Source organism: Engystomops pustulosus, chromosome 2, assembly GCF_040894005.1.
Source record: "Engystomops pustulosus chromosome 2, aEngPut4.maternal, whole genome shotgun sequence".
Taxonomy (NCBI): Eukaryota; Metazoa; Chordata; class Amphibia; order Anura; family Leptodactylidae; genus Engystomops; species Engystomops pustulosus.
This window is the reverse complement of record NC_092412.1, coordinates 228,292,360-228,311,997: the sequence shown is the minus strand read 5'-3', so window position 1 is coordinate 228,311,997 and position 19,638 is coordinate 228,292,360. Positions and strand designations below refer to the sequence as shown.

The 19,638-nt window shown below is 45.9% G+C and overlaps 1 protein-coding gene across 1 annotated transcript in view; it reads right to left on the bottom strand.

Annotated features, from left to right (window-relative positions):
• LOC140116753 (transient receptor potential cation channel subfamily V member 3-like) overlaps positions 1-19,638 on the bottom strand; it is a 111,800-nt gene that overhangs the window by 29,365 nt on the left and 62,797 nt on the right. The window contains exons 6-10 of the mRNA XM_072133187.1: positions 15,581-15,861; positions 15,186-15,362; positions 14,184-14,342; positions 11,732-11,851; positions 1,647-1,720 (exon numbers count right to left, since the gene is read on the bottom strand). Of these exons, the coding sequence (XP_071989288.1) occupies positions 1,647-1,720; positions 11,732-11,851; positions 14,184-14,342; positions 15,186-15,362; positions 15,581-15,861 (811 nt within the window). The remainder of the gene's footprint in view (positions 1-1,646; positions 1,721-11,731; positions 11,852-14,183; positions 14,343-15,185; positions 15,363-15,580; positions 15,862-19,638) is intronic.

The following is a 19,638-nucleotide window of genomic DNA, read 5'->3' as shown; positions in this document are numbered from 1 at the left end:
TCCAATGAACAATGGCAATCTGTTCTTGAGGCTATCCCACTATGCTATCTAGGGGAGGCAACCCGCTTTTCACAATTATAAGTTGTAAATAGCGTATACAGGACACCTAAGTTGTGCGATATAGGGGTATGCCAAGATGCAACATGTCCTAAATGTAGAGAGGTACCGGCAGATATGCTTTATATATTATGGGCCTGCCCTAGATTTGCATATATTATGGGCGAAAGTACTGGATCTTATTAATAAAGTGTACAATATGAAACTCCCCAGAAATATCTTAGGCTACATTCACACTACAGTATGGGGGACGTATATACGGCCGACGTATATACGGCCGATATACGTCCCCCATACACTCCTATGGGCTCACGGCCCTGTACGGGAGCGGTACGGTGCAGCACACGTGCGGCACCGTACCGCTCCGTAGCCCGGGGAAAGATAGGACATGTCCTATCTTTCCCCGTATTACGGCGCCGTGCGCCATTAGTTTCTATGGAGAGGGGCGGGGGTGAGCTGCGCTCACCTCCTCCTCCTCTCCCCGCGCTGCCGTGTGCCCGCCGTGCTACGGTGCGGCGGGCTCACGGCAGTGTGAATTTAGCCTTAGTCTGTATACTGGGATGCATGGATGAAATGCCAATAGATGGGGCAGGGAAATTGGCAGTGCACATGCAAGACAGGAGGAACCTCCTCTGAAACATCACAGGACACATCAGGCATTCGGCTTCTCAGTGGACGCCATGGAAGCCTAAGCGTGGACTTTTAATATGGACTACGGCATGCTATAGCTCAAGGATGGTGAAGTACTCATGCCTTATGTATGTTTTGAATGCAAAAAAAAAGAATCTAAAAAAAGGAATCTTGATTCTTACTATGGTCTAACCTATGTTTTGTACGTTGATCGCTATGAGCTTGAGAGGCTCTGAATGTTAGACCAGTGTACATACTTAGGATTTGAATACGGAACGTTTTTCTTTATATGTCGGTTTTGTGTTATGGAAAACCTTAATAAAAAGGATCAGATTTTTTTTTTTAAAAAAAAAACCTTGTTAATGTGGAATATTGCATTTTAGACTGGATATTTTTGCCCGAATAGCAAACAATATCGATTGCAAGTGGATTGATAAATTTAACCCATTGTTTTATCGGCCCCTTAGTTAAACTTGTTTACCAACTTGAAGCCTGATTTTCCATAATTGGTATACAGGCGGTACCCTACTTAAGAACACCCAACTTACAGACGACCCTTAGTTAAAGACGGACCACTCTTGACGGACCCACTGTGATCTCTGGTGAAGCTCTCTAAATGCAGTCCCAGACTGCAATAATCAGCTGTAATGAAGCTTTATTGATAATTTGTGGTCCCATTACAGCAAAAAATTTTGAAAATTCAATTGTCACTGGGGCAAAAAGAATTTTGTCTGGATCTACAATTATAAAATATACAGTTTCGACTTACATACAAATTCAACTTAAGAACAAACCTATGGAACCTATCTTGTACGTAACCTGGGGACTGCCTGTAATACCTATTGTTATGCCAGGTCTCAGGTGTGTGCCTAAGTGATTTATAGCTAAAAACTTGTAAAACATTTTAAAAGTTTCAGACAAATAGATAGAAGATATGTATAAAGTGCATTACGACTTACAATAGAACATGGAACGAGGCATCTGACACCACAGATTGTAGACCAGAGAACGTCAACCAGTATATTGAAGAGCTCTAAAAGACAACACCATCATTCTTTAGACTATTGTTTTTGGTAAATTAAGCTCTGTTCATCTTACTGCCATGGATTCTGTTTCTACAAAGACCAAAAATTTCCAAAACTGGAAAAAAGATTATGATGAATAGGAAATGGTTTCAAGTTAAGAACTAATGTGCACGAATGGAAGTGGGATCATGATCTGAGCATGGTCCTCAGACACTTATGGCACCTGGTCACGGTGCGGAGAGCACATGCTGTCTCACCGGACCATGACCGGGCATGGAAAAATATAGGACATATCTATGGCTCTCTATGGAGCAGGTGAGGAGCGCTAACCATCCATTCAAGTGCATGAAGCCTAAGTCAAAGCGAAACGGCCCCTTCCACACTAGTGTTGCATTTCAAGTCAGGGTGCAATGCGTGAAAAACTGACATTTTTGGCTGCGTTTTTGTTCCATTTTTCCTTGAAGTCATTAGCGTTTTTGCGTTTTTCACGCGCGTGTTGTTCGCGTTTTTCTTGCGTTTTCGGTGCGTTTTTCACGCGCGTTTTTTAAGTCAATGGGAGAATCGAGCATTTTTCAAAAGGACCATGGTTCAGGAACAAAATGTGTTATTTAATTGAAAAAGAATGCCTTCTGATAAGTTAGCACTAGAGATGAGCGAACACTAAAATGCTCGGGTACTCGTTATTCGAGACGAACTTTTCCCGATGCTCGAGTGCTCGTCTCGAATAACGAACCCCATTGAAGTCAATGGGAGACTCGAGCATTTTTCAAGGGGACCAAGGCTCTGCACAGGGAAGCTTGGCCAAACACCTGGGAACCTCAGAAAAGGATGGAAACACCACGGAAATGGACAGGAAACAGCAGGGGCAGCATGCATGGATGCCTCTGAGGCTGCATAATCGCACCATTATGCCAAAATTATGGGCAACAGCATGGCCATGACAGAGTGACAGAATGAAGCTAGATAGCATCTAAAACATCCAATAATTGACCCTGACACTATAGGGGACGGCATGCAGAGGCAGCGGCAGCAGGCTAGAGAGTGTCATGGCGACATACCCTAAATGGACTCAGGCTTCAAACCAATGGGTGGCAGAGAGGAACCAAAGGAGGTGAGCAAGAAGCGCTCAAATAATATCGGTACATGATAAAAGTTTGCCAGTATATTTTGTGGATTACACAGCAGGGTGGCGACAAAGTTAACATGGAAGCCATGAAAACAACCCAAAATTCTGCCTGACACAGCTCGTTTGATAAGGGGACGATGTATGGAGGCAGTGAACTAGTAGTAGATTAAAGGTGCTGCAGTTAAAACTATGTTAGTTGGATCTTGGCATGGAGCTGGCGCTCCGCTGCCAGGCGAGCTTTCGCCAATCCAAGCCCCTGTCTCTAGGCTACTCCCCAAACAGCACTTCTAAGAACCTTTTGTATAAGATCAAGTGTAGTAGCGTTCTTATAAGTTTAGGATATGCCGGGTGAGGGGAATGTAAACAGATGCGCAAGAAGCGCTGAAATAATATCCCTAAATGGTAAAAGTTTGCAAGTATATTTTGGGGATTACACAGCAGGGTGGCGACAAAGTTAACAACTTTGATGTGGAATGCCCTGTAATAGCTCTTGGGCGGTGTGCCTTTTATCGCCTAGGCTCAGCAGTTTCAGCACCGCCTGCTGTCGCTTAGCGACGGCACTGCTGCTGTGCCTAGAGCTACCGACTGATGGCGCCATGCCCACGGATGGTAATTCGGAGGAGGAGGAGGTGGAGGAGGGGTGGGAGGAGGTATAGTAGGCCTTTGAGACCTGGACCGAGGTAGGCCCCGCAATTCTCTGCGTCGGCAGTATATGACCAGCCCCAGGGTCAGACTCGGTCCCAGCCTGCACCAAGTTAAGTGTAGTAGCGTTCTTATAAGTTTGGGATATGGCGGGTGAGGGGAATGTAAACAGATGCGCAAGAAGCGCATGATGCGCATGGAGCTGGCGTTCCGCTGCCAGGCGAGCTTTCGCCAATCCAAGCCCCTGTCTCTAGGCTACTCCCCAAACAGCACTTCTAAGAACCTTTTGTATAAGATCAAGTGTAGTAGCGTTCTTATAAGTTTAGGATATGCCGGGTGAGGGGAATGTAAACAGATGCGCAAGAAGCGCTGAAATAATATCCCTAAATGGTAAAAGTTTGCCAGTATATTTTGGGGATTACACAGCAGGGTGGCGACAAAGTTAACAACTTTGATGTGGAATCCATGAAAACAACCCAAATTTCTGCCTGACACACCTCGTTTGATAAAGGGACGATGTATGGAGGCAGCTATATGGACGACTTTTGGAGGTAGCAATGGAGACAACGTGTGGAGGCTGCTATGGAGACAATTTAATTTGGATAGTGCCTGTATGTGGCAGTCCCAAATATTTTTCAAACCAGAGGAGCAGGTAGGTGGCCCTCCAGTAAAATGGGATAGATTGAGTGCCTGTATGTGGCAGTCCCAAAAATGTTTCAAACCAGAGGAGCAGGTAGGTGGCCCTCCAGTAAAATGGAATAGATTGAGTGCCTGTATGTGGCAGTCCCAAAAATTGTTCAAACCAGAGGAGCAGGTAGGTGGCCCTGCAGTAAAATGGAATAGATTGAGTGCCTGTATGTGGCAGTCCCAAAAATTGTTCAAACCAGAGGAGCAGGTAGGTGGCCCTGCAGTAAAATGGAATAGATTGAGTGCCTGTATGTGGCAGTCCCAAAAATTGTTCAAACCAGAGGAGCAGGTAGGTGGCCCTGCAGTAAAATGGAATAGATTGAGTGCCTGTATGTGGCAGTCCCAAAAATGTTTCAAACCAGAGGAGCAGGTAGGTGGCCCTCCAGTAAAATGGAATAGATTGAGTGCCTGTATGTGGCAGTCCCAAAAATTGTTCAAACCAGAGGAGCAGGTAGGTGGCCCTGCAGTAAAATGGAATAGATTGAGTGCCTGTATGTGGCAGTCCCAAAAATGTTTCAAACCAGAGGAGCAGGTAGGTGGCCCTCCAGTAAAATGGAATAGATTGAGTGCCTGTATGTGGCAGTCCCAAAAATTGTTCAAACCAGAGGAGCAGGTAGGTGGCCCTGCAGTAAAATGGAATAGATTGAGTGCCTGTATGTGGCAGTCCCAAAAATGTTTCAAACCAGAGGAGCAGGTAGGTGGCCCTCCAGTAAAATGGAATAGATTGAGTGCCTGTATGTGGCAGTCCCAAAAATTGTTCAAACCAGAGGAGCAGGTAGGTGGCCCTGCAGTAAAATGGAATAGATTGAGTGCCTGTATGTGGCAGTCCCAAAAATTGTTCAAACCAGAGGAGCAGGTAGGTGGCCCTGCAGTAAAATGGAATAGATTGAGTGCCTGTATGTGGCAGTCCCAAAAATGTTTCAAACCAGAGGAGCAGGTAGGTGGCCCTCCAGTAAAATGGAATAGATTGAGTGCCTGTATGTGGCAGTCCCAAAAATTGTTCAAACCAGAGGAGCAGGTAGGTGGCCCTGCAGTAAAATGGAATAGATTGAGTGCCTGTATGTGGCAGTCCCAAAAATTTTTTAAAACAGAGGACCGGGTAGGTGGCCCTCCAGAAAAATGGAATAGATTGAGTGCCTGTATGTGGCACTCACAAAAATTGTTTCAAACAGAGGACCGGGTAGGTGGCCCTCCAGAAAAATTAAATGCATAAAGTACTATAGGTAGAGCCAGTGGGCCCTGTCAAAAAATAGCCAGTTTCCTCTGCTTTACTGTACAAAGAGCAGGAGAAGGAGGAAAATGAGGAGGAGGAGGAGGAGTGGATAAATTATTCAGGTTGAGCTTCCTTCACCTGCTGGAGATTGGAAATTAGGAGAAATCCATGCTTTATTCATCTTGATAAGCGTCAGCCTGTCAGCGCTGTCAGTCGACAGGCGTGTACGCTTATCGGTGATGATGCCACCAGCTGCACTGAAAACCCGCTCGGACAAGACGCTAGCGGCAGGGCAGGCAAGAACCTCCAAGGCGTAGAGCGCCAGTTCGTGCCACATGTCCAGCTTTGAAACCCAGTAGTTGTAGGGAGCTGTGTGATCATTTAGGACGATGGTATGGTCAGCTACGTACTCCCTCACCATCTTTCTGTAAAGATCAGCCCTACTCTGCCGAGACTGGGGACAGGTGACAGTGTCTTGCTGGGGTGACATAAAGCTGGCAAAAGCCTTGTAAAGCGTACCCTTGCCAGTGCTGGACAAGCTGCCTGCTCGCCTACTCTCCCTCGCTACTTGTCCCGCAGAACTACGCACTCTGCCGCTAGCGCTGTCAGAAGGGAAATACTGTTTCAGCTTGTGCACCAGGGCCTGCTGGTATTCATGCATTCTCACACTCCTTTCCTCTCCAGGGATGAGAGTGGGAAGATTTTGCTTGTACCGTGGGTCCAGGAGAGTGAACACCCAGTAATCGGTGCTGGAATAAATTCTTTGAACGCGAGGGTCACGGGATAGGCAGCCTAGCATGAAATCTGCCATATGCGCCAGAGTACCAACGCGTAAGAATTCACTCCCCTCACTGGCCTGACTGTCCATTTCCTCCTCCTCCAACTCCTCCAACTCCTCTTCTTCTGCCCATACACGCTGAACAGTGAAGGACTCAACAATGGTCCCCTCTTGTGTCTCGCCAACATTCTCCTCCTCTTCCTCCTCATCCTCCTCCACCTCCACCTCCTCCGATATGCGCTGAGAAACAGACCTCAGGGTGCTTTGGCTATCAACAAGGGAATATTCTTCCCCCGTCTCTTGTGACGAGCGCAAAGCTTCCGACTTCATGCTGACCAGAGAGTTTTTCAACAGGCCAAGCAGCGGGATGGTGAGGCTGATGATGGCGGCATCGCCACTGACCATCTGTGTTGACTCCTCAAAGTTACTCAGCACCTGACAGATATCAGACATCCACGTCCACTCCTCATTGTAGACTTGAGGAAGCTGACTGACCTGACTACCAGTTCTGGTGGAAGTTGACATCTGGCAGTCTACAATCGCTCTGCGCTGCTGGTAAACTCTGGATAACATGGTCAGTGTTGAATTCCACCTCGTGGGCACGTCGCACAACAGTCGGTGAGCGGGCAGTTGGAGGCGGCGCTGCGCTGCCCTGAGAGTGGCAGCATCTGGGCTGGACTTCCTGAAATGCGCACAGATGCGGCGCACCTTCGTGAGCAAATCAGACAGATTGGGGTATGTCTTGAGGAAACGCTGCACTATCAGATTTAACACATGGGCCAGGCATGGCACATGTGTCAGTCTGCCGAGTTGCAGAGCCGCCACCAGGTTACGGCCGTTGTCACACACAACCATTCCCGGCTTGAGGTTCAGCGGTGCCAGCCACAGATCAGTCTGCGCCGTGATGCCCTGTAATAGCTCTTGGGCGGTGTGCCTTTTGTCGCCTAGGCTCAGCAGTTTGAGCACCGCCTGCTGTCGCTTAGCGACGGCACTGCTGCTGTGCCTAGAGCTACCGACTGATGGCGCCGTGCCCACGGATGGTAGTTCGGAGGAGGAGGTGGAGGAGGGGTGGGAGGAGGAGGAGGCATAGTAGGCCTGAAACACCTGGACCGAGGTAGGCCCCGCAATCCTCGGCGTCGGCAGTATATGAGCAGCCCCAGGGTCAGACTCGGTCCCAGCCTCCACCAAGTTAACCCAATGTGCCGTCAGCGATATATAGTGGCCCTGCCCGGCAGCACTCGTCCACGTGTCCGTGGTCAGGTGGACCTTGTCAGAAACGGCGTTGGTCAGGGCACGGATGATGTTGTCTGACACGTGCTGGTGCAGGGCTGGGACGGCACATCGGGAAAAGTAGTGGCGGCTGGGGACCGAATACCGAGGGGCGGCCGCCGCCATGAGGTTGCGAAAGGCCTCGGTCTCTACTAGCCTATAGGGCAGCATCTCCAGGCTAAGCAATCTGGAGATGTGCACATTAAGGGCTTGGGCGTGCGGGTGGGTTGCACTATATTTGCGTTTCCGCTCCAGCGTCTGGGGTATGGAGAGCTGAACGCTGGTGGATGCTGTGGAGGATCGTGGAGGCGACGATGGGGTTTTTGTGCCAGGGTCCTGGGCAGGGGGCTGACTAGCAGCTGACACAGGGGAAGGAGCAGTGGTGTGCACGGCCGGAGGTGAACGGGCTTGTTGCCACTGAGTGGGGTGCTTAGCATTCATATGCCTGCGCATACTGGTGGTAGTTAAGCTAGTAGTGGTGGAACCCCTGCTGAGCCTGGTTTGGCAAATGTTGCACACCACAGTCCGTCGGTCATCCGGTGTTTCCTTAAAGAACCTCCACACTTCTGAAGATCTAGCCCTCGCCGCAAGAGCCCTCACCACGGGAGCTTCACTAGTTGACAGTGGCGCTGATGCACCAGCTCTGGCCCTGCCTCTCCGTCTGGCCCCACCACTGCCTCTTCCAACCTGTTCAGGTCGAGGACTCTCCTCCGTCTCAGAAGCACTGTGTTCACCCGGCCTCTCAACCCAGCTTGGGTCTGTCACCTCATCATCCTCCGATCCCTCAGTCTGCTCCCCCCTCGGACTTCCTGCCCTGACAACAACTTCCCCACTGTCTGACAACCGTGTCTCCTCATCGTCGGACACCTCTTTACACACTTCCACTACGTCAAGAAGGTCATCATCACCCACAGACTGTGACTGGTGGAAAACCTGGGCATCGGAAAATTGCTCAGCAGCAACCGGACAAGTGGTTTGTGACTGTGGGAAGGGTCCAGAAAACAGTTCCTCAGAGTATGCCGGTTCAAATGCCAAATTTTCCTGGGAGGGGGCAGACTGGGGGGGAGGAGGCTGAGGTGCAGGAGCTGGAGGAGTGGCGATTTCGGTGACATGGGTGGACTGCGTGGAAGACTGACTGGTGGTGGACAAATTGCTCGAAGCATTGTCAGCCATCCACGACATCACCTGTTCGCACTGTTCTGGCCTCAACAGTGCTCTACCACGAGTCCCAGTAACTTCAGACATGAACCTAGGGAGTGTAGCTCTGCGGCGTTCCCCTGCTCCCTCATCAGCAGGTGGTGTCTCACCCCGCCCAGGACCACGGCCTCTGACCCCTGCAGTAGTTGGACGCCCACGTCCCCGCCCTCGTCCTCTACCCCTAGCCCTCGGGTTAAACATTTTTAAAATGAGAGTTATAACTTTATTTTTTTTTTTACTTTTTTTTGTTTTTTTTTGTGTTTTTTTTTTTTTTTTGAGTTTTTAAAACCAAACAATGCTATCCTATTGCTATGGCTATTTTCTAGCCAAGTATCAAAGGAAGCACAGTACTATGCCAGATGAGATGACACTGAGTTATTGCCTAATAGAAATCCAACCCCTACTGAATTTTGCCACTTCGGCCTTTGCTATGGATATGTGCGCCACTAAGCGCAGAACACAGCGGTCGCAAGTCCCACTACAAATTGCTCAGAATTGGCAAGTACATGCACTGCAGAAACTACAGCCACCAGCAGATCAACCAGAAATCAAATATATAGAACGCTACTGTAGGCTTCAAGATCAAGAAGCTGTTTGTATTCTCCTATGGCTATTTTCTAGCCAAGTATCAAAGGAAGCACAGTACTATGCCGGATGAGATGACACTGAGTTATTGCCTAATAGAAATCCAACCCCTACTGAATTTTGCCACTTCGGCCTTTGCTATGGATATGTGCGCCACTAAGCGCAGAACACAGCGGTCGCAAGTCCCACTACAAATTGCTCAGAATTGGCAAGTACATGCACTGCAGAAACTACAGCCACCAGCAGATCAACCAGAAATCAAATATATAGAACGCTACTGTAGGCTTCAAGATCAAGAAGCTGTTTGTATTCTCCTATGGCTATTTTCTAGCCAAGTATCAAAGGAAGCACAGTACTATGCCAGATGAGATGACACTGAGTTATTGCCTAATAGAAATCCAACCCCTACTGAATTTTGCCACTTCAGCCTTTGCTATGGATATGTGCGCCACTAAGCGCAGAACACAGCGGTCGCAAGTCTCACTACAAATTGCTCAGAATTGGCAAGTACATGCACTGCAGAAACTACAGCCACCAGCAGCTCAACCAGAAATCAAATATATAGAACGCTACTGTAGGCTTCAAGAAGCTGTTTGTATTCTCCTATGGCTATTTTCTAGCCAAGTATCAAAGGAAGCACAGTACTATGCCAGATGAGATGACACTGAGTTATTGCCTAATAGAAATCCAACCCCTACTGAATTTTGCCACTTCAGCCTTTGCTATGGATATGTGCGCCACTAAGCGCAGAACACAGCGGTCGCAAGTCTCACTACAAATTGCTCAGAATTGGCAAGTACATGCACTGCAGAAACTACAGCCACCAGCAGATCAACCAGAAATCAAATATATAGAACGCTACTGTAGGCTTCAAGAAGCTGTTTGTATTCTCCTATGGCTATTTTCTAGCCAAGTATCAAAGGAAGCACAGTACTATGCCAGATGAGATGACACTGATTTATTGCCTAATAGAAATCCAACCCCTACTGAATTTTGCCACTTCAGCCTTTGCTATGGATATGTGCGCCACTAAGCGCAGAACACAGCGGTCGCAAGTCTCACTACAAATTGCTCAGAATTGGCAAGTACATGCACTGCAGAAACTACAGCCACCAGCAGATCAACCAGAAATCAAATATATAGAACGCTACTGTAGGCTTCAAGAAGCTGTTTGTATTCTCCTATGGCTATTTTCTAGCCAAGTATCAAAGGAAGCACAGTACTATGCCAGATGAGATGACACTGAGTTATTGCCTAATAGAAATCCAACCCCTACTGAATTTTCCCACTTCGGTCTTTGCTATGGATATGTGTGCCACTAAGAGCTAAACACAACGGTAGCAAGTCCCCCTGCTAATTCCTCACAAAATGGTAAAAGATGCAAATTAAAATAAAAAAAGTAGAACGTTATTGTAGCCCTAAGAAGGGCTGTTGGGTTCTTTGAGAATCACTCCTGCCTAACAGTAAGCTAATAGAACACCCTAACGCTTTCCCTGAGCAGCAGCAGCTCTCTCCCTAGCGGCATCCAGAGACAGAATGATCCGAGCAGCGCGGCCAGCGGCTAGTCTATCCCAGGGTCACCTGATCTGGCCAGCCAACCACTGCTATCGACGTGTAAGGGTACCACGTCATGCTGGGTGGAGTGCAGAGTCTCCTGGCTTGTGATTGGCTCTGTTTCTGGCCGCCAAAAAGCAAAACGGCGGGAGCTGCCATTTTCTCGAGCGGGCGAAGTATTCGTCCGAGTAACGAGCAGTTTCGAGTACCCTAATGCTCGACCGAGCATCAAGCTCGGACGAGCATGTTCGCTCATCTCTAGTTAGCACATGTATTCAAACATCTGCAATCTATTCTTCACTGTTCTGCGCGTATATTATCTCCTGACAAGTTAGCAGATGTGAAGAACAGTGAAGAATAGAATAAAAACAGTGAACAGTGAACACAGGATCATTTAAGTAAAAAACACAGTGAAAAACACAGTGAAGAATAGATTACAGATGTTCGGCACATCTGCTTACTTGTCGGGAGATACGCGCGGAGCGTTGCGAACAAAATAGTATGTGAAGAACATTATATATGTGTGTAAAGAACACATTGCAGATGTTTCCATACATCTGCAATGTGTTCTTCACACATATATATTGTTCTTCACATGCTATTTTGTTCGCACCGTTCCGCGCGTATCTCACACGCAGAACTCACGCGTGAAAAACGCTAGTGTGGAAGGGGCCTAAGGGTATGGTTACACAGATTAATTTGATTTGAAATTTCAGCCACTAAATTGATTGTATCTGATTGATATTCATTGTTATTCGAGTTTTATGCACAGAATATCAGGCCACCAAATATAATACACAGGAGGGGAAAAAAAATCTATGTCAAAATCCTTTGTGTGTAAACTGACAAATTGAAAATAAAAATACTCTTATGCAATATTTTTTTCTCTGTGAGAATATCACACAAAGCTGTTCTGTGTTAGGGATTCTCAGACACATGATTTATGACTGACAACATATAGTCCTGACCTCCTGAATTATGATGCCCATGGAGCAAGTCATAACATACACATGACCAAAAACTTTTAGCCAACTCTTAGTACTGGATAAGTTGAATGCGCTCCGATTCTGCTGTGATAACTTCAAAACCTGCAGGCAGAAAAATACTATATTATTAGCCAGTGGTAAACAAATATGTATTAAAAATAAATTGGACGACAGACTGAGGTCCAATGTATATGTAAACGCCTTGTGGAAGGAGGTGAGTAAGAGACAAAAACACAAAACTGAAAACACCCAGAAATACCTGGACCTGAAACGGTCAAGAATAAAAAATATAGCTTTCAGCCCCTTTCTTCCCCCAAAATAAAGAAAATATTGCCTCACTAAATTCCAAAACCAATGAGTTTTTTTATATTGCAATAATGGAGCCTGCAGAACATGTTGCAATTTTTATTGCTAACTTTTTTGAGGAATGTCTAATTTGATCACACAAATTAAAAAGACAAATAAAGGCGTATTACCAACTTGTGATTCACATTTCATTTAATTCATCTGCCATATACATACACTTGTTCATACACATACACTTCTTTCTTTATTGAAAAAATAAGATTGTTGTCCTTGGATACAACCTCAACTGCTGGATGGACTCCACAAATAAATAGATCTCTTATTGTATATAAAATGTTTGGGAGTTACTGCATGTCCCACAGCCGTCCTGTGGAAATAAACAATGAATCTAGGCGGTTGTGTGCCTCAATACCGCATGTCTGGTCAAAGTGATCATATCCAAGGAAATCTGTATTGATTTTAAGGGGCGACATATATGGGAATTTATCTTTACACAGGGGAATTGTTTTTTAATAACTTCTTTGGAATAAATGTATGTATATGGCAGATGTGAACACCCCTTATAATATAAAATATAAATATTCTTTATTAGTATAGCAGTAGCATAGGCATTTCCAGTATAGAAGACCTTACAGCTCACAGTGCATTTAAGAACATGTGAGAATCATGAGGAACTGCCAGAGAAGATCAGAGAAAGAATTGTGGCAAGGCACAGATTTGGCCAATGTTACAAAAGAATTTCTGCAGTAGTAAAGTTTCCTAAGAGCACAGTGGCCTCCATAATCCTTAAATGGAAGAAGTTTGGGATGACCACAACTCTTCCTTGACCTGGCTGTCCAGCCAAACTACCTCTCTCACCAAGGCTCTTTTCCAACGATAGTTTAAAGAAGAACCCCAAGATCACTGTGGCTGAGCTCCAGAGATGCAGTAGAAAAAGAAAGTTCCACAGTGAACTTTCAAAGTCAGCTATCACTGCAGCCCTCCACCAAGTCAGGGCTTTATGGCAGAGTGTGACGGAAGCCTGTCGTCATTGCAAGACATATACAAACCTACATAAAGAAGGGCTTCCACATAAAGGGCTTCCAAACTATAAGAAATAAGATTCTCTGGTCTGATGAGATGAAGATTACATTTTTTGCTGTTAATTCTAAGCGGTATGTGTGGAGCAAACCAGACACTGTTCATCACCTGCCAAATACAACCCCAACAGTGACAAATGGTCGAAGCAGCATCATGCAATGGTGGCAGGGACTGAAAGCAAATTTGGCCAAGTACAGAGATATCCTGGATGAAAACTTCTTCCTGAGTGCTCTGAACCTCAGATTGGGCCAATGGTTCACCTTCCAACAAGCACATCAAAAATAACAAAGAAGTGGCTTCAGAACAATTGTGTGACTATTCTTGACTGGCCCAGCCAGAGCCCTGAACTTAACCCAATTGAGCATCTTTGGAGAGATTTAAAAATAGCGTCCACAAACGTTCACCAGCCAACCTGGGGGAACTGGAGAGGATCTGCAAGGAAGAGGCAGAGGATCCCAAAATCCAGGTGTGAAAATCTTTTTGCCTCATTCCCAAGAAGACTCCTGACTGTACTAGCTTAAAATCTGCTTCTACCAAGCAAAGGGTCTGAATACTAATGACCATGTGATATTTAAGTTTTTCTTGTTTAATCTACATTTCTATTTTTTACTGTCAATATGGAGGAACGTGGGACATTAATGAGCAAAAAAACCTGCTCGTTAAAATTTTTATTTGATCTTACCATTTGGCTTCAATGAAAGAAAGAGTGAAAAATTTGAAGGGGTCTGAATACTTTCTGTACCCACTGTATTTTTAGAATCCAGATGTGGACGTATGGAAAAGTCACAATTTTGGCACAAATTGCTGTTAAAAATCTGCAATTTTGGTGCATATAAGCTCCACTCTTGAGTAGGTGTAGGAAAAAGTTTAGTTTTAAAAAGAAAGACACACATGCCTAATATATCACCCTTTAAATAGATCAATCAAGCCTAAAACCCATTAAAAAATAGACAAAAAAAGATGGGCACAAATGTTCAAACTAAAGATAAATTTCTTGAATTCTTGAAAATGTAATATACAACTGATTGATGCTTAACGGACAATGTACCTTATCATCTTTACGTTGTCGATAGAACATTAATGTAAAAATAATATTAAAAGCAAAGAAAAAAAGAAAAGACAATAAAAACATGCATCTTGCAAATTTGTTCCATTTCATTCGAAGAAGACTATCGAGAGGCTCCAAACGCAACATTTCATGACGATCCTAGAACAAATAATGAGACAGTGTTTAATTTGCTCTTATGTACAGGATTGTAAAACATAATGAGGAGGAATGTATTATGTAGTTTACATTTCTTCTTTGGTGCCCCATCCCTCCTTTTTAAAGCTGTGCCGGTGCCACATAAAGCTCATTTTTCCAGCCCCCTCCAAAAAAAACATCTTATTATGGAGTGTCAATTCTGATGCCCATTTTTTCTTCTTGCAGTACGTACACCAAATAAACCTAGCCCACAATAAAAAATGACAGCACAAAACACCACTAATGTTGGACACCAGAAAACAGACCTTTCACCACAATACATATCCCCCTATATGCTCTAAAACAGTGATGGTGAAAGATTTTCTTTAATCTCTGTTCTATGAGAGTTATTTGGGCAGATTTATCAAAGTTGTCTAAAAGCAAGATAAGGTCAGATTTTCTTACTTAACAGGATATTCTTTTCTTAATATACACCAGGAAAAGCTTCAAAAGTAAGATATTTGCACGCACCCCTTTTAAGGTAAGCAACACCCCTGCCCCCATAATTAGTATTATAAATTATAAAATTAATCATAATGATAACGGCCATGCCCCCCTGTGACAGCGGATAAATCTGGAGATATAGGCCTCTTGATGCATCTTCTGGTCAAAACCACACCTGGTTTGTCCGCATGGACGCCTCGTACAGGCCCACTGCACTGGTGCCCGCATCCCTCCACACCCCCATGGAGTCGAGATGGTAAAAATAATCTAGATTTCTTTCAGTACACAAGAAATTGCAATTATTTCAGTGTCTTTACACCAGAAGCTTGCACACAAGCCCTTAAAAATGTCCCCCACACTTACTTTAATGCGTGTATTGTGGACAAGCGTTTCAAGTATTGAGTTTGGTGATTCAGTATCTACACCTTTCAAGTCATAGAGAGAGGAGGATACCGGTCCATACGACCAGTCTGTGATCTTCCGAGACAACGTTTTATTCTCATCGTCCTTCATTTCTCTGTTCAGAATATATTTTAGAATCTAAATAAATGGACAAATAGTTAGACCTTGTTCATGTGAACATAATATATATTTTGAAGTAGAATAAAACATCATTTATTCAATTTTATCCAGTTTTATACAACTTTGACCTATATAACTAGGAATTGTCTGGAAGTTGGGTGTCCTTAAATACTGTCTGTATTTATATTGAGCAATATTTTAGTGTATTGTATATGAAATCTGAGTATTATTCTTACCTCCAATTTACCTTCCTTGGCTGCTAGTTGCATTGGTGTGAGGTTTTCCTTGTTTCCAACAGTTTCCAGGTTCTTGTCTTTGTAGCTGCGGAGGATCTTTTCATACATCGCTATCATGAATGGATTGTGAGGTTTTCCATTCTCTGTCACAGTAACAAGGGCATGGAGGATGTTATTTCCATAAGAGTCCTGGATGTCTATCGTGGTCTTGCTGTTATCCATAAGCAATGTCACTATGTCTGGCTGGTTGGTACAGGCAGCAAGAGCTAAGGGAGTTTCACCTAAAATGTCAAGAGAGCGGATATATTATACAGCTACACACATTGCAGGTTCTCATGTGGAAAATCCTCATTTTTGTTTTTTATGTGCGACTTCCCGATGTGTGCTTTTTTACCTGTTTTGTTTCACCTCATCTGATGTCATTTAAAGCAAAAATCTGCAACAAATCCACATCATGAGTTGCTGCAGATTTGTTTCGCTCCCATAAAAAAGTGCATGCAAAAATCTGCAAGGACGCACAATTAAAGTGACATGACTAGAGATGAGCGAGCACTAAAATGCTCGGGTACTCGTTATTCGAGATGAACTTTTCCCGATGCTCGAGTGCTCGTTTCGAGTAACGAGCCCCATTGAAGTCAATGGGAGACTCGAGCATTTTTCAAGGGGACCAAGGCTCTGCACAGGGAAGCTTGGCCAAACACCTGGGAACCTCAGAAAAGGATGGAAACACCACGGAAATGGACAGGAAACAGCAGAGGCAGCATGCATGGATGCCTCTGAGGCTGCTTAATCGCACCATTATGCCAAAATTATGGGCAACAGCATGGCCATGACAGAGTGACCGAATGAGGCTAGATAGCATCTAAAACATCAAATAATTGACCCTGACACTATAGGGGACGGCAAGCAGAGGCAGCGGCAGCAGCGGCAGGCTAGAGAGTGTCATGGCAACATACCCTAAATGGACTCAGGCTTCAAACCAATGGGTGGCAGAGAGGAACCAAAGGAGGTGAGCAAGAAGCGCTCAAATAATATCGGTACATGATAAAAGTTTGCCAGTATATTTTGTGGATTACACAGCAGGGTGGTGACAAAGTTAACATGGAAGCCATGAAAACAATCCAAAATTCTGCCTGACACAGCTCGTTTGATAAGGGGACCATGTATGGAGGCAGTGAACTAGTAGTAGATTAAAGGTGCTGCAGTTAAAACTATGTTAGTTGGATCTTGGCATGGAGCTGGCGCTCCGCTGCCAGGCGAGCTTTCGCCAATCCAAGAACCAGTCTCTAGGCTACTACCCAAACAGCACTTCTAAGAACCTTTTGTATAAGATCAAGTGTAGTAGCGTTCTTATAAGTTTGGGATATGGCGGGTGAGGGGAATGTAAACATCTGCGCAAGAAGCGCTGAAATAATATCCGTAAATGGTAAAAGTTTGCCAGTGTATTTTGTGGATAACACAGCAGGGTGGCGACAAAGTTAACAACTTTGATGTGGAATCCATGAAAACAACCCAAATTTCGGCCTGACACACCTCGTTTGATAAAGGGACGATGTATGGAGGCAGCTATATGGACGACTTTTGGAGGTAGCAATGGAGACAACGTGTGGAGGCTGCTATGGAGACAATTCAATTTGGATAGTGCCTGTATGTGGCAGTCCAAAAAAGTTTTCAAACCAGAGGAGCAGGTAGGTGGCCCTCCAGAAAAATTGAATAGATTGAGTGCCTGTATGTGGCAGTCCAAAAAAGTTTTCAAACCACAGGAGCAGGTAGGTGGCCCTCCAGAAAAATTGAATAGATTGAGTGCCTGTATGTGGCAGTCCAAAAAAGTTTTCAAACCAGAGGAGCAGGTAGGTGGCCCTCCAGAAAAATGGAATAGATTGAGTGCCTGTATGTGGCAGTCCAAAAAAGTTTTCAAACCACAGGAGCAGGTAGGTGGCCCTCCAGAAAAATGGAATAGATTGAGTGCCTGTATGTGGCAGTCCAAAAAAGTTTTCAAACCAGAGGAGCAGGTAGGTGGCCCTCCAGAAAAATTGAATAGATTGAGTGCCTGTATGTGGCAGTCCAAAAAAGTTTTCAAACCAGAGGAGCAGGTAGGTGGCCCTCCAGAAAAATTGAATAGATTGAGTGCCTGTATGTGGCACTCCCAAAAATTGTTTAAAACAGAGGACCGGGTCGGTGGCCCTCCAGAAAAATTAAATGCATAAAGTACTATAGCTAGAGCCAGTGGGCCCTGTCAAAAAATAGCCTCTGCTTTACTGTACAAAGAGGAGGAGAAGGAGGAAAATGAGGAGAAGGAAGAGTGAATAAATTATTCAGGTTGAGCTTCCTTCACCTGGTGGAGATTGGAAATTAGGAGAAATCCAGGCTTTATTCATCTTGATAAGCGTCAGCCTGTCAGCGCTGTCAGTCGACAGGCGTGTACGCTTATCGGTGATGATGCCACCAGCTGCACTGAAAACCCGCTCGGACAAGATGCTAGCGGCAGGGCAGGCAAGAACCTCCAAGGCGTACAGCGCCAGTTCGTGCCACATGTCCAGCTTTGAAACCCAGTAGTTGTAGGGAGCTGTGTGATCATTTAGGACGATGGTATGGTCAGCTACGTACTCCCTCACCATCTTTCTATAAAGATCAGCCCTACTCTGCCGAGACTAGGGACAGGTGACAGTGTCTTGCTGGGGTGACATAAAGCTGGCAAAAGCCTTGTAAAGCGTACCCTTGCCAGTGCTGGACAAGCTGCCTGCTCGCCTACTCTCCCTCGCTACTTGTCCCGCAGAACTACGCACTCTGCCGCTAGCGCTGTCAGAAGGGAAATACTGTTTCAGCTTGTGCACCAGGGCCTGCTGGTATTCATGCATTCTCACACTCCTTTCCTCTCCAGGGATGAGAGTGGAAAGATTTTGCTTGTACCGTGGGTCCAGGAGAGTGAACACCCAGTAATCGGTGCTGGAATAACTTCTTTGAACGCGAGGGTCACGGGATAGGCAGCCTAGCATGAAATCTGCCATATGCGCCAGAGTACCAACGCGTAAGAATTCACTCCCCTCACTGGCCTGACTGTCCATTTCCTCCTCCTCCAACTCCTCCAACTCCTCTTCTTCTGCCCATACACGCTCAACAGTGAAGGACTCAACAATGGTCCCCTCTTGTGTCTCGCCAACATTCTCCTCCTCTTCCTCCTCATCCTCCTCCACCTCCACCTCCTCCGATATGTGCTGAGAAACAGACCTAAGGGTGCTTTGGCTATCAACAAGGGAATCTTCTTCCCCCGTCTCTTGTGAGGAGCGCAAAGCTTCCGACTTCATGCTGACCAGAGAGTTTTTCAACAGGCCAAGCAGCGGGATGGTGAGGCTGATGATGGCGGCATCGCCACTGACCATCTGTGTTGACTCCTCAAAGTTACTCAGCACCTGACAGATATCAGACATCCACGTCCACTCCTCATTGTAGACTTGAGGAAGCTGACTGACCTGACTACCAGTTCTGGTGGAAGTTGACATCTGGCAGTCTACAATCGCTCGGCGCTGCTGGTAAACTCTGGATAACATGGTCAGTGTTGAATTCCACCTCGTGGGCACGTCGCACAACAGTCGGTGAGCGGGCAGTTGGAGGCGGCGCTGCGCTGCCCTGAGAGTGGCAGCATCTGTGCTGGACTTCCTGAAATGCGCACAGATGCGGCGCACCTTCGTGAGCAAATCAGACAGATTGGGGTATGTCTTGAGGAAACGCTGAACTATCAGATTTAACACATGGGCCAGGCATGGCACATGTGTCAGTCTGCCGAGTTGCAGAGCCGCCACCAGGTTACGGCCGTTGTCACACACAACCATGCCTGGCTTCAGGTTCAGCGGGGCCAGCCACAGATCAGTCTGCGCCGTGATGCCCTGTAATAGTTCTTGGGCGGTGTGCCTTTTATCGCCTAGGCTCAGCAGTTTGAGCACCACCTGCTGTCGCTTAGCGACGGCACTGCTGCTGTGCCTAGAGCTACCGACTGATGGCGCCATGCCCACGGATGGTCGTTCGGAGGAGGAGGTGGAGGAGGGGTGGGAGGAGGAGGA